The sequence below is a fragment of the Apiospora kogelbergensis genome (assembly GCF_038363985.1).
Source record: "Apiospora kogelbergensis strain CBS 113332 chromosome Unknown utg000008l_segment0_segment0, whole genome shotgun sequence".
NCBI classification, from domain to species: domain Eukaryota; kingdom Fungi; phylum Ascomycota; class Sordariomycetes; order Amphisphaeriales; family Apiosporaceae; genus Apiospora; species Apiospora kogelbergensis.
The window spans coordinates 1681769-1695502 of NW_027117425.1; the positions used below are offsets into that span (position 1 = coordinate 1681769).

The 13734-nt window shown below is 52.1% G+C and overlaps 1 protein-coding gene across 1 annotated transcript; it reads right to left on the reverse strand.

The window, feature by feature from the left end:
* Positions 1-2151: 2151 nt before the first annotated feature.
* On the reverse strand, positions 2152-4230 carry PG998_012507 (G1/S-specific cyclin pas1; the record flags this gene model as incomplete). The annotated part of the gene is made up of 2 exons (XM_066879323.1): positions 2152-3785; positions 3843-4230. The coding sequence occupies 2 exons, from the start codon at positions 4228-4230 to the stop codon at positions 2152-2154; spliced, it is 2022 nt and encodes a 673-aa protein (XP_066725707.1).
* Positions 4231-13734: the final 9504 nt, after the last annotated feature.

Sequence of the window (13734 nt, forward strand, 5' to 3'; positions counted from 1 at the left end):
TGATTCACTATGAATCATTACCGATGGCCGAGGGCCAACGCCCATCGTGTTCGTGCAGGGTGCATATGAGGAGCTATCCACGAAACCGCCAACCGAGCATCGTGTTGCTTTAGCTTGGTATCTATAAGATCATGCCGACTAGGGGAAGACGCGGAAGGCGACATACGTGTCCTACACCCCTTATCTACTTACCTAAGGGGTAGGTAATCGAGACATAGTTTTGGAGCAACATGACTCCATCTTGCCTTGGCCTGTTTGGAAGAGGCGGGAACAGACAAGATCAATGTCACAAGGAGAGTTTGATGAGTGATAATCCTTGCCTTTCGAGAAAAACATTATTGATATTATCTTTGTTCCATGTATGTATTGTACTGTACGTGTGCGATAGTTCAACATCAGCAGATTATGCTTTGCCGAGAAGACTCATTTATTCTGTATTGTTGGCGATGCCTAGACGAACACCAGCCAGACAGCCAGCCGCCTTGCCAGCTGACAGAGACATGCATGATAGCAGTATTTCACAGGCTTAAGCATACGTACCTATCTTACCTACCTAATGTAGAATCACTTCCTACCCAACAACAGCAGGGTATATGTGATGACAAACACCTACTGCTTATATGGCTAGGCAGGACACCATCCATCCACATGACCTAGACCAAGGCAAGGTAGGCGGGTAGGAAGCCATCGCCACCCATTCGGACCACGTATGGCAAGAGATGGTTAGAAGGCAAGAGGGACCCGTTGATCCGGCGACGACTAAGCGACAACATCTAAAATTGGGTTGTGGTAAACGATCAATAATAGATGATGCATGACGCAGCGAAAAGTACCAGGCGTGAAAATGTGGCTCGTGGCACGCAGGTGGCATTCACGATAGGGACAAACGTACACTTACACGTTATGAAGCTAACAAGCAGAACGGGGTCATGCGTGTTGCCTAAAATGGCAATTTGCCCATGGCGCGGTCAAACTGGTCGCCGTAGCAAACCAAGCAACCCGACATAAACGATAGGCTGCTGCAGGGGTTGTTGTCGGTGGTGCGTGCCAAAGAGGACGAGGGAGTGAGTGAGAAAGAGATAGAGAGAGAAAAAAAAGACCCGCGATGACTCACTTGGCCGGAGCTGTGTCACAGCAAAGGAGGGGGAGGGAGCCCAGGATGCTTGGTTTCTTTCTCTCCGATTCCTTTCATTTCTCGTCGTGACAATTCAATATGTCTTCGGATATCTATCTCTGCGCAGTCAGCTCCAAACACTCTCCATCAGCAGGCATGTACAACAAGATGAAAACGTCGAATCAACATGAAGAAGATAGGTAAACCTGTTTTGTTTGTTGGCCGGCTGTCAATGTAAGCCTTCTTTTTGGATTTTAATACTATCTTATCTGCGAGGTTGGGTCTTCTCTCTCCAGGCCTGCTCAAGATTCTTGTCCTTGCAGGCTCTTCGATCATCGTAATCGCAACACCTTTTCAGGCCAGATAGATACTATGTATGTATGTGCTTTTCGTTGTTTGATTCGACGGCGTCGTCGACAAGGAACCGCGCCCGCTTTTCGACGGCCGCTGGTCATGCCTTGCCACGTCTCTCGTCGTCTCGCAGCTTTTGGGCCATGGCCACCGAAACCCAGTTGGCAGTAGAACTCCGAGTAATGCTGCGAAGGCTCAAGGCGTCCAAACCGACTGCCTTGATCAATCCCTCAGCTCAGGCTTGACGCCTCGTCTTGCTCGTCCCGGACCATATCCATCCATTATTCCGAAATGTAAAAAGACTTGTGTGAATATGCTCCAAAACACCGTGACTTTCAGTAAAAGGCTCAATCAAGCTCTCTCTCTCTCTCTCTCTCTCTCTCTCTCTCTCTCTCTCTCTCTCTCTCTCATACTCTTGAATCGTACACGTACAACGAATACCACTTCACCAAGCAGTCCCCCAATGCCTGATCCTGGAAATGCATGCAAGATAACAAACACACTTTTCTCCCTCTGCTTGGCCGCCATCTAATCTCTATTAAACTAGATGTCTTCCAAGTTGGTATCAAAGTCTCCGCACCATCATCGCGATCCCCCTATCAACAAAGGAAATATATGATTATTGACACAAGCGGTTGGGGTTGTCTTTCTGTCGAGAAGTCTTCTCCGGAGGAGATGGCTCTCCCTTAGTTGAGAATGCCGTCCCACATCCCAGGTCCACCTGCTCCACCAACGGCTGGGTGGAACGAGGGGATGGAATAAGACGTCGGTAGGTCGGAGGCGTAGCAGACTCGCTTTCGACCACTCGCTTGCGTGTTCTGGCTGGGCATGGCGTTGCCAGACCACTCTTGAGATTCGGTCGAATGTTGCTGGTTGCACAACAGTTCGCGTACATTCTCCTGGAGGGAGTTGTCGATAGACAAGGGCCTGCTCCGCTTGGAACCAACCCGATGATTGCGATGATAGTTGTGCAACTCCTGAAGGACGCGGGCGGCGTCGGCGGCATCATCTGCTTCGCAACTTGTACGTGCCAGTGGTGTATCTAATGACATGTCCAACAAGTCCTTGCCCACGGGCCCCGTGTAGGACTCGGGCGAGGACGAAAGGCAGTTCTCTTCGTAATCTTCGGGAACCGAGGCAATGGCCGGCCTCGCGCTATATCTCTCCTTGCACAGCTTCGCGTACCGGCATCGCGCCTGAACATCCAGTTTGGTGGACGGCGCGTTGACCAACGACGAAGCTGATGAGATGGAAGATGAGCGCGAAGTGCGTGACGAATCCGAAATCATTGACTCTGGCGAAGAAGCAGTGGAGATTGAGTTGGCAAGTGAGGAGCGTCGCATCGGACAGTAGCCCTGGGGCGAGGTGCCCATAGTGGCAGGCCACCGATCCAAGGTCTGCGCAGCGCAAACATTCGAGGCTTGCGCCATGGCAAATCCCATGGAACCCCGTCCGCCAAGAAGACAAGAAGTAGCATTCACGGCGGGAGTGCTGAAACCAGTCATCTGGGGAGTAAGACGGGGGGTAGGCAAGAGTCCAAGAGCCGGAGCATGGTGGCCAGAAGCATGCACAGTGGCAAGAGACGGCTCCATGACCATGGGAGTTTGGTAGCTCCTGGGAGTTGGCGTAGCCTCGTTGGATTCGCTGGCAAATGCAGAAGCGCGTTCGCGAGAAGCTGGGACGGACGCGGGAGACATGGGAGACACTTCCCGGCGCGTAGGGATGTGCATAGACATCGACGGCAGGAGACCCTCGATGTTGTCCAATCCAGGGTTCAATCTCAGAATGAGATTCTTCCAGTCTTGGACCTCGCGCTCATGTGCTTGCGGATGGAGGGCACCCGGGGAAGGAGGCTGCGACGGGATGTACTTCAAAACGATTTCTGTCCATCGCTGGAAGACGTCGTCGGTGATGTGAAGCTTCCAGTTGACCGCGAGCAGGAATGCCATCTCGTTCTGGTTGATCTCCTGAGTTGCCAGCCCTGAGATCTTGCTCCAAGCCCGCGCAGAGTAGTTGCGATCTTGCAGGTACTTGGATGCCAGGATCAGAGCAGCCAGAAACATGCGTCGGCCGCATTGGAGGACCCTGCTGGAGTGAATATCATCCGGCTGTTCCATGGTGAAATCATGCTTAGGCACATGCGGTTTGATCAGTATCAGGTAGTATAAGGCCACCTGTAGGGTAGAATAACTCGTGCGAGATCGACGAAGAGTTTCTTGGATGAAAGTCCGCAGAGGTAACACGGCCTTGCTGCCCATCTCAGCCCTGTAGACCGCTGATGACAGCGGCCATATGGCCTCCACGATTTGTGTCGACGAATCTAAAGTTGAGGTTGAGCGGGTGTCCCTAGGGAACAGAATATCGAGTCATGGCTTACCAACGAGGTTATCGACAAAGTTGACCTTTCGATCGCTTTGGCGCATGAGAACAGGAGGGCATCCAGGCCTGGTAGAGGTTCGTCTGGGGTTCTGGCGAACCTCCTGGGGAACTTCAATCTTGAGCTGGGGCTGTTGCGCCTGCTTCACCCAAGAAGTGGTAGTAATTTGCGCCTGGCTGATAGACGTTTGCAAATTGCAGTAAGAATCGCACGAGTCAGACGGATCAGAGGTAGGAGCAGTAATGGAGGTGTCGTCGGAATGTTGAGAAGAGGCATCGGACCATACGGATGCCGAGGAAGAAGAAGCCGAGGAGGCTAGGGAGGAGTTGTAAGGTCCATGGTGAAGGGACTTGATGAAAGCCAGCGAATCATTATCGCTGCACATCATCTTGAAGGTGGTGGGGGTGATACGCGTGGGATCTACCTCCAGCCGCCGTTAACCGCAGTGTCAACCGTTAAGTCTAGAATTAGTCGTGGATTTCTATCGACGGAAGAATCTCTCAACAGCGCGTTAATGGGCTGTCAAGAAACAGAATCGAAGAAATTATCGGTATTAGAACAGGGTGTTCGAAACCGAATATACACGAGCGAAAAGACCGGAAGACGAGGCGGAACGGGCGACTGGAGTGGAATAGAACGTGTTCGCAAGAATCATTGTGTGGTTGTGGTGTTTCGACTACAGGCGGATTCGTCGAGGTGACGGGGTAAAGGTAGAAGCACAGCTAGAAACGCATCAAGCCTTCTAGCTAGGTGTCTTCTTCCAAGGCCCACGATATCACCAAGGGGGTTGCAGTCGAGGGTGCGAACCGAGGGTGCGAAGTTCGAGACAGGTAGTACCAGGTTGTGTGTGCGGTGCAAGTTGCAGTTGTGATTATTGGTGACGTCGGAGTGCAGGCGCGTTGGTTTAATGCAACTGGCAGTAGCGGCGGAAAGGCACAAATGAGATTATGCAAGGCACAGTAACTGCGACCACTCAAAGTCCACTGGAGGACATATATGCGGCTTAGAGATGGAGTGGAGGGGGTTGACGAGATCGGAGGCGCCTTATAGACCCTTGGGCACTCGAGGCAGCGACGATGGCAAATAGCTGAGCGGAGTCGGACTATGAGTCGTCGCGTGAAAGAGCGTTGGCTACCTTGGCTTTGTGTAAGCTGGAGGGGGGCAAACCAACGGATTAGTTATCTAGTGACCAGGTACCATATCGGAGGAAAAGACAGGGAGGATTAAGTGGGTGGGTGAGTAAATGAGCGTGAATGACACAGATTGCGTGCTGGAAAGGTGAGTGTAGTGGTGGTGGTGGTGTATTGACTGATTGATTGCGCGAGGCGAATGTGGCAGAGCAGTCTGCAGCCTGGCCCCCGTCCTTTAGGTACTATTGTTCGATGACTCTTTCTGGGGCTAGGTGGCGAAGACCTGCTTAGACGGAGTGTCGGGCTAGGCTGGGCTGGAACTTGGGCATGGGCATTGGCTTAGGCAGCTTGGGGTGGGCTGGCTAGGCTAGGCTTGGCTGCTGTGTTTGGTTTTGGCGTGGGTGCCGGGAGACAGAGAGAATGGAGGAATGGGAGGGGATGGGATGGATGATGACAGTAAAACCAGACAAGGATGTTGTGGGTGTGTGTGTGTGTGTGGGTGTGGATGCTGCGTGTGTGGCTCAGGGAGTTGATGAGTCTCACGCCAGGTGCCAGATTCGTTTGTGGTGGGGACTGGGAAATGGGAGGCAACAGTGCTGGAGGCCGTGATTGGGTCGGAAGGAGGGTGGGGCAGGTGCCTACCAGTTGGCAAAATTAGACGTAGACGCAAACGCGGTGCGGTCGGTACCTTTCAAGACGAACGGCACGTGTGGAAGCCTGAAAGCGGATATCGATCGGTTGGATCCCTCGCTCTCCGGGGTGGCCGTGGTGGTGGCAATGGTGGGAAGAAAAAGAGAAGGCGACGGATGACCTGTGAGTCGGCGCAATGGCTCTTGCTTCCTTCACGATGAAAGAAACAAAGGATGTCCGGTGGTGGGTGGCGCCAAGGGGGCGTAGTAGGTATACGTGACTGATTAGAAGCTTTTAGGTGGTTGAAGAACGATGACGGGAACGGCTAATGATTCTCTGAGTAACACGGCCAGGCGTTGCGTGGAATGCTTTTTCTCTCGTATGTTGGCCTTGACTCGGATGACTCTGGTCGGCGGCGAAAAGCGATGAGAATATACCGGTTCCTTTCGGGGGGCTTGGTAATTTTTTGGGGATTTAAAAGGGTCTTTTTCTTTTTTTGTTTCTTTCTTTCTGCTTGGGAACAGGTGATGGGTATAGGGGATTGGATTATTCCTTTAGTCGCAAGAGTGCAAGTCAATGCCACCGGCGAACAAGAGAAACAAACACACACAAGCACACTGCGGTATTGCGGGCGCAAGAGAGAGAGAGAATGCGGTTTTGCAGAGTAATAAAATGGCCCCCAACTTTAGACACAAGCAAAAGTAGTGGCAGGACACACTTGGATGCTCAACAACGGGGAAAACGGACGGAGGGGAGAGTATGGGGATCAGAAGGAAAAAAAAGGAGTAGTATATCAATCAAGCTGTAATAATGAGACCAGATTATACAGAATCGTCGTCGCACTTTTAGCAGACTTCAGGCAAGTCGCTGTGGTACTCTTCAGATCTTGGAATCAAACATTGCGGCGGCTTTGTTCGATAGAGAGAAGAAACGGGGGTGCACGGCTGAGATGTGCCTTTGGGGTACTGACCAGTTTTGAAGAATTGGGATACCCAAGCACTGGCAACACTGGCAGCACTGGAGACTCCGGCTGGCTTTGCGATGGCAGCAACAAAGTGGGATTGGATTGGGATTCGCTGTACTCTACGGTGTGTGCTGGGCCATACATCCCAGAGAGTCAAGTACACCACACTTCGATAACCTAAAATCATCTCCCGTGGGTGTGCGCGTGGTGTGCGAGTAGTGACTATGCAGCGACACTGGCTGCACAATGGGGGCCGATGCTGGGGGGTTGTCCCAGTGACACTTGTGCCTGAGGACCGCTACGATTGGCCACGAGACTCTTCTGGTGGAGGGGCAAGAACACCCACGATGGGATTTTGGCGAGGCCGTAGGGTGTGTGGCCAGCCGGATTCAGGGGGCTGGTATAGAGACGAGAGACCCCCTCTTTCTCTCTTTCTTCCGTTGTTAGACTCGCGACTTGTACAGTTCACAAATCCAGTGGCTAGTTCCCCGAAATGGCCTGGTGGCCCGTACAGCGACTCGCTGTCACTGGCTGGGCCGTCGGCTGGGGCAAATCAGCATGAGCAGGAGGAAATGCAGGTGGAATAAAAATGTCCAACAACTGTGTCATCTAAGCATCCCCCTTCCAAGGATGCCGTGGAGTGCCCACGCCGCCATCGACCAGACACCCCAGCTAGCGGTTACGGCTTTGGGTATAGCTTCACTGCAGGCGGGACCGAGCCAGCAGCCCAATGTGACCACAAGCGCAATTCCGGGGCCTTCAGTGGTTGACAGTTGTTCGTTGTTGCCAGCAACGGCCATGGTGGATGGAGATGAGATGAGGGTCGCGATGAAGAGTCATTCATCATGACAATCTGGATTTTGCTATGCGCGCTCGATGGAGGGGAGGCTTGATAGGCGTTTATTCTCTCCTTCTTCATGTTTCCAGAATCGACTATACGCCCGCATATCCTCTGAGTATACCCACATGCGGCGTGGCAGGTGGGCAATCATACTATACAGAGAAGCAATCAATCTATGCAGGTGGTTACCTTGTCTTGGTGTTCGACCCTGACTGTTGTGGTGAAACGATTGAGTGAGTAAGAAGAGATAAGAGACGTGCACATACACTATCTAGACTCTTCACTTACATATTGCAACCAATCCTATCAGCCTTTGAGTGGTAAGCACACTGGTGAGTGCTAGACGAACATGTCTCCAGCCTTTGGGGAACCTCAACTCTGCTGGCAGCCGGGACAACAAGTAGTGCTTGTGCTGCATACAGGCCTATTGACAGGCCTGCGCATGTCTTGCCCACGTTTTGCCCCAACAATCGCGACAGCGTCGTCAAGAAGTATCAAGTAGCTGGAAAAGTTTTACTGCCGGAAAGAAAAGGATAATGCGGCTGGATGAAGGGCCTGGAAACGTCCAGATGCCAGATGGCAAATACATGCATTCATCATCAAATTTGTCTTCGATTGCCTGCTCGTCGCCCCCTCCGCCCAAACTTCGCCAAGACCAGCAAATGCTCGTGTTACGATGCAAGAGAAGGAATGAATTTTGCCATCGGCCCGTGCATCATATATGTATTGTTTGGTGGCGACAAATAATGAGTCGACTGCAACGGGAGAAGTGAGATTGGATTCTTCCCTTGCCTTGCATTATCAGTGGCATATTTCACCATGTGCTCTGCTTGACTTATTATTGACCAGACTCAGGTGTCAAGTACCCTTTATGAGATGACTATGTATGAACATGAGCATGAGACTGAGATGAACAGCTTACTACGCCATCATGATACTCAATCTGCATAGCCAAAGGAGGCCTATTCATTCATACACAGCCATTATCGATCAATAGCAATCTCCGTACAGGGTACCTTGGCTTTGTCCGTCTGTGGGGTACCTCGCAATCAGTCACACCATGGGATTGCGTCACCTCGTAATAGATCGGTACTTCATCTCCCTTACGAAGTTGTCGTATCCGTCACTTACTATCATGGAAGGACGCGTTCGTACATAGATGAGGCGGTAAGAGCATGTAGGCATTCTCAACACATATGGCACTGAGCACTGCCCAACTATGTAGTAGGTAGTTCAACAATAACTGAATGGACGGTGCTCTCGCCGATCCAGAGAAGCCGCTTGATCACGCCATCAGGGCATTTCGCGAACTCTAAGGAGCGTGCGCGCCCTCCAAAATAACTTCATCGACAAGGCATGAGGGAGGGATCTGGTATGGAGTTGAGAGCTAAAAATGAACATGATACACCAAAAGTCGATCACGCTGGGCGCCAGTGGGAGGGTCCCCCCTGGGCGCCGTCGCCGGCACTCCGAGTCCTGCTGGGCACCCTTTCCGTGCGGAGTCACTACAGCAAAACATACAAAGACTGACTCGGGAGCTCTGAGCCACCACCATGATCACACCTCAAACATACTGGCATGATTCTTCTGGGAAGAAAAGGGTCGAGAAATAGAACGATAGGCGCGGCGGCAGCGAGGTCGTGTGTACGTGTAGCAGCAGCGCAGCAGAAACACAGCACAGCCAACCGGGAAACGGCGGTTCCTTTCGCTCTCCGCCACCCAACGCTACGCTACAAAACGAGTACCTGCTAGCCGACGAGTTGATCCGAGGAAAAGACGCTAGAAGCTGAGAAGCAGGTTTTGCACGTACCGGTCTCAGGCGGCCGCCGTACAGCAGCCGTAGCCTGGTTCTGGCCTGGTACCTAGCTTCTAGCTCTCCGAGGCTTCTCACGCACGCTGTGCTGCGCGCCATGCAAGTAACACCACCGCAAGTCGTAATTTCTTGGGCGAGAGCCTTCTGCGTCACAGCTGCTTCTGGGTCGGCCGCACAACACCAACCCTGCGGGCCCAGCGAATAGGGTGCGCGCGAAAGGTAATGGCTTAATTTCCTGATGGCTGCGCGCTCGTCGACGCGACGGGCAAGAGCGCAGCAGCAATTCATTTCATTAAAGCTGCCTTAAGGGGCACAACCCGAGACGAGCCGCGCCTGATTTGCAGGTCTTCGTCACCTACGGAAGAGATGGACTGCTTCACATTCACGGACTTGTCTCTTTCAGTAAAGGAGGATGCGCATTTCTGGTAAGAGTTGGCAAGCCGCTAGACCGCATCTTTTCTCACTTAACCATTTCCAGTCGGGTCGTGAGAGCTGCCGCGAGCCAAGGTCGCACATGTCCAATCGACGCTATTTCCAAGTTGTATGGTTCCCCGCTTCGTGAGCTCCCATCTCACACTCACACACACACACACTGGGGGCGCGGGTTTCGGAACCCCAGTGGCCATCACTGGCTGCTCCTGCAAGGTGGTATAGCCGTGAGGGAGGGCTGGCTGTATGCAGTTGCAGACGCTTCCTGCAGGAGAAGATAAGAAATTCGTAAAACACATTCGAGGAGTTTTGGAAGACTCATCAGCCCCTCTAGGTCAGAGACAAGGCAAGAAAGACAGAGAGATCGTGATCTTCCAAATTCCAACCCTCGACGACATCTAAAGCGTGAACTCGTCTCATCCCTATTTTTTGGCGCCGCGTCACAATCCATAGTCAACCAACCCCTCCCCCTCCTCCTCCACGAGTTCCGCACGAGGCGAGGGATGCGGTTCCGTACCAAGAAAATCCGCAGGTCGTCGTTGTTACCCCGGGGGGCCGATGACCGACAACCTGCTTAGCTTACAAAAAAGTTGACAACAACGTGCAAAACCCATAATTGTCGGCGTTAAGATGGAGACTTTGGGTTGCGGTCACCGCCTGCTTGCTGGCCATACCCAAGCGGTAACCTGGCAGTGCGTGTCCAGAGGTCTGGAGTGTGACCTTTTGATAACTAACGGCAGGGGTTGCTATGCCATGCCGCTCGACAACAAATCCTCGTTCCGTTTATTTAGCCTCGCTTTGCATGCTTTGCGGATATAGATCAGTCGGGTATGACCAATAAGCGCTTGGCTGATGGCTCATAAGAGCCCGAAAAAAAAACCACACGTCCCACGACGATGACTCAACTTCTTAGTAGAGACGTGCGTGCTGCTTAGTTAGAAAGAGAAAAAAGGTGGTTCGACTAGGCATCACGGGGCTGCGTCTCATCAGACATCAAAAGACTATGTGGACTATAGACTATAGCGAGATCGGAGTAGACGGAATCCAGGGCGCCTTGGCTTGCCTTACTACGAACGAAGACGGATCAGCTTCTCACCATCAACATCACCAGGGCATACAAGGAGTCACCGACGTCATGAACTAAAGATGGTGACTGAGCCGGCTGTGTAAGTTGGGCAGGTAACCGCCAAGCGATTTGAGCGAGGGGCGGGCAACGATAATCAAATACCCGAGGCGTGCTGGCGCCATCGTGGCCTGATAACATATGCTCCAGATCTGGTATATTCTCTCGGTAGCCTGGAAATGCCGTCTGGGGGGGATCTGACGGGATATTGCACAAAAGTCCGCATCTGAAAGGTGTTCATCAATCTCTATTTTCCGATCTTGATTTCCCATGCTAGTCAAATACTACTACTCCTACTACCACTACTCTCACTGCGGAGTCCGGCGCCCAACACTAACAAGAGTAGTTGCTGACTCATTAACCTTCAAGCAAAGAGGCCTGCAGCGTTCCGAGTCCACCCGCGTGCGCCCCCAAAGAGCCATGGTCGCCACGGGAAATCACGAGAGTTACAGCATCTCCTACGACTCACTCGTACAAACAACCAGTTCTGGTACGATGACATGCAACAAGATGGAAGAAAAAGTGGTGTGCAAAATTGCATAGTAGTCAGCAAACCGTCATCATCATCATTGTCATCATCATAATCAATCCTGAACTCTGATCTACTTTCCCCTACCACCTACCGAGGGACCCCGCCAAACCTTGGTCTAAAGGGAATTAGAGATGGCCATCAAACCCCCCAAATCCGATTTGCTAGGATGCCAGAATGCCAAGACGCTTGAGATGCCTTCTTGGACGGGGCCAACGAGGCGTTCGCAGAGTCAGCAGCGACTCAGTGTGAACGGCCACCCACCACCTCCATGGCCTGCCCGAGACAAGTGTTCGTTGGCGATGCTTTTTGGGAGTCGATGCATCGACTGTATGGGTAATCAATCAATCATGAGAGTTCCCTAGGCTTGTGAACCCCGGCATCCTATGCCCGCCCGACCAGGTGGGCAGCGGCAACATACGTCGTTGGTCGTGCTGTCCGTCAATCACCCCCTTTCTCTCTCTCGGGGGCCCTCTCCGGCTTTGCAAGTGGCCAGCTGATCATTACTACTTTGACAAATGTCTCTCTCGCTGTCCCCGTAGAAGAAGGTTTCGCAAATGCAATCTAGAAGCACACGATGTTGATAATGGCTCATGAGGATCTGATCTGTTTCTTCTTGCGGACAAAGCCTATCTGCACTGCCATGCTGGTTACGCGCGCGGAATGGGTATTGCTTGCGTATGCCCTTTGATTCCTGGCCCGGCCGGTCCAACAAAGCCTCGATCAATGTAGGTTGTGTGCGATACGATGCAAGTAATGAGGCAGGAAAGGCGATGCGCCCCTCCTATACGCAAACCCCGAGCCCCTCTTGATTTCGAAGGATTGCTTGCTGTAGTCCTTCTCTGTGTATGCCAACCAATGAGGCGGCCCACAACGGGCTTTTCTTTCCCATCAGTCCGAGACGGCGCGTACAAGATGGTCGTAATGTTTTCACGCTTCGAGCTTCATACGAGACGCCCTCGGAAGCAGCGGGGCGGCTACGAAGATCAAAGCCCTTTGTGTGTACATAGATCCGAAGTGCCGTCCAAAAGGTAGCCGGCGCCTAGCCCAGTCCATCTGTGCAGCGGGATGACCACGCTCACGCTCACGCTCGCTTACTTCAGCTTGTTCCTCTAGCCAGCAGGCAGAAAGGGTGCGTGTGCCACTCGCCATGTCTTGAAAAATATTTGCTAGTTGGGGTAGAAAAAAAACGAATATCTCAAGGGTCTGGCCTACCAACTAATAACTGTGCCACACAATACGCGTAGGAATCTGGTGATAAGAGAAGGACTGGAATCCTTCAGCCCACCACACACTCTCACCCACCTGGTTACCTGCCTAGCGTAAGTATTATATTTGAGCTCTGTCATATATTACCTCAATGTCCCAGCTTCTAGAAGAGCATGACAGGGACAGTTCATTCATCACACGCTGCAATCTAGGTTGCTAGTAGCCTCCCTTTCTCTCTGCATCCGACCAGTAATAGAGTAGTAAGCCGTAATGACACAGACGAGGGGCGAAAGATCTGCCTTTTGACATGTTCCGATCTCACTTCCTCCCTTGTTGTGTTCATGCAAAGTGGGATGTAATGTATGGGCGGGCTAGGCAGCAGCAAGCAGCCAGCAACCGGCCGTATACAGCAATGTTGGTAGGGAAAAAGCGCAGATCACTTCCACCATCCCGCCCAGCCGCGCCCCCGTAAGACGAAGAAAGAACCCTTCGTTCGTGTATAGATGGAAACTCGCCGAAGGGACCGACCACCCTTTCTTTCAGCGGCATATAACAGCGATATACTGTTGGGTATCACAGGGTGGGGAGGGGCCCAGCCTGCCCATTGACTTCAGCTGAGTTGCCTGGCCTTCTCTCTTGGCTGTGGAAGCTGTGAGAGCCAACAACCAAATGATACTATTCTTTTTCTTTTTCTTTTGTTACACATATATACATTGCATACACACGAGGAGGAAGGTGGATATTCGGCAGGATATGCCCCGGTGGTGCTGACATGATACGTTCGGCCTTAATGGCATCGAAGTCGATCCCTTTCTCAGGTGCCGTATAGGATGGGAATTTGGGAATAAGCAGATCCACCACGAAATGAACGGGCCAATACAAGGTGCCTTTCCGGAGTAAGTAAGATCCATCATCGATCATGAGTAAGGGAAACCCAATACGCCATAAAACGAGGAAGAGGTGGCGCGGAAGGCAAGACAGGTAAGAGAGGCTGTCCAAACCACGAGACCATCGTAAGATTTCCTTCCCACCCGCGTACAACCGTAGGATAGGGCCCGGCAGGGGCTTGGGGGGAGACCGCTTTGCGCCACCGTGTGGTACTCTGGGTTCAGCCATCTTCTTCATCGGCGACGAGTGTGTAAATAGACAGATGAGATGTTGCTTTAATCAACATAAATAGATAACCATCTCGACTTTAAGGGCCAATCTTGTCACTCATTCGGC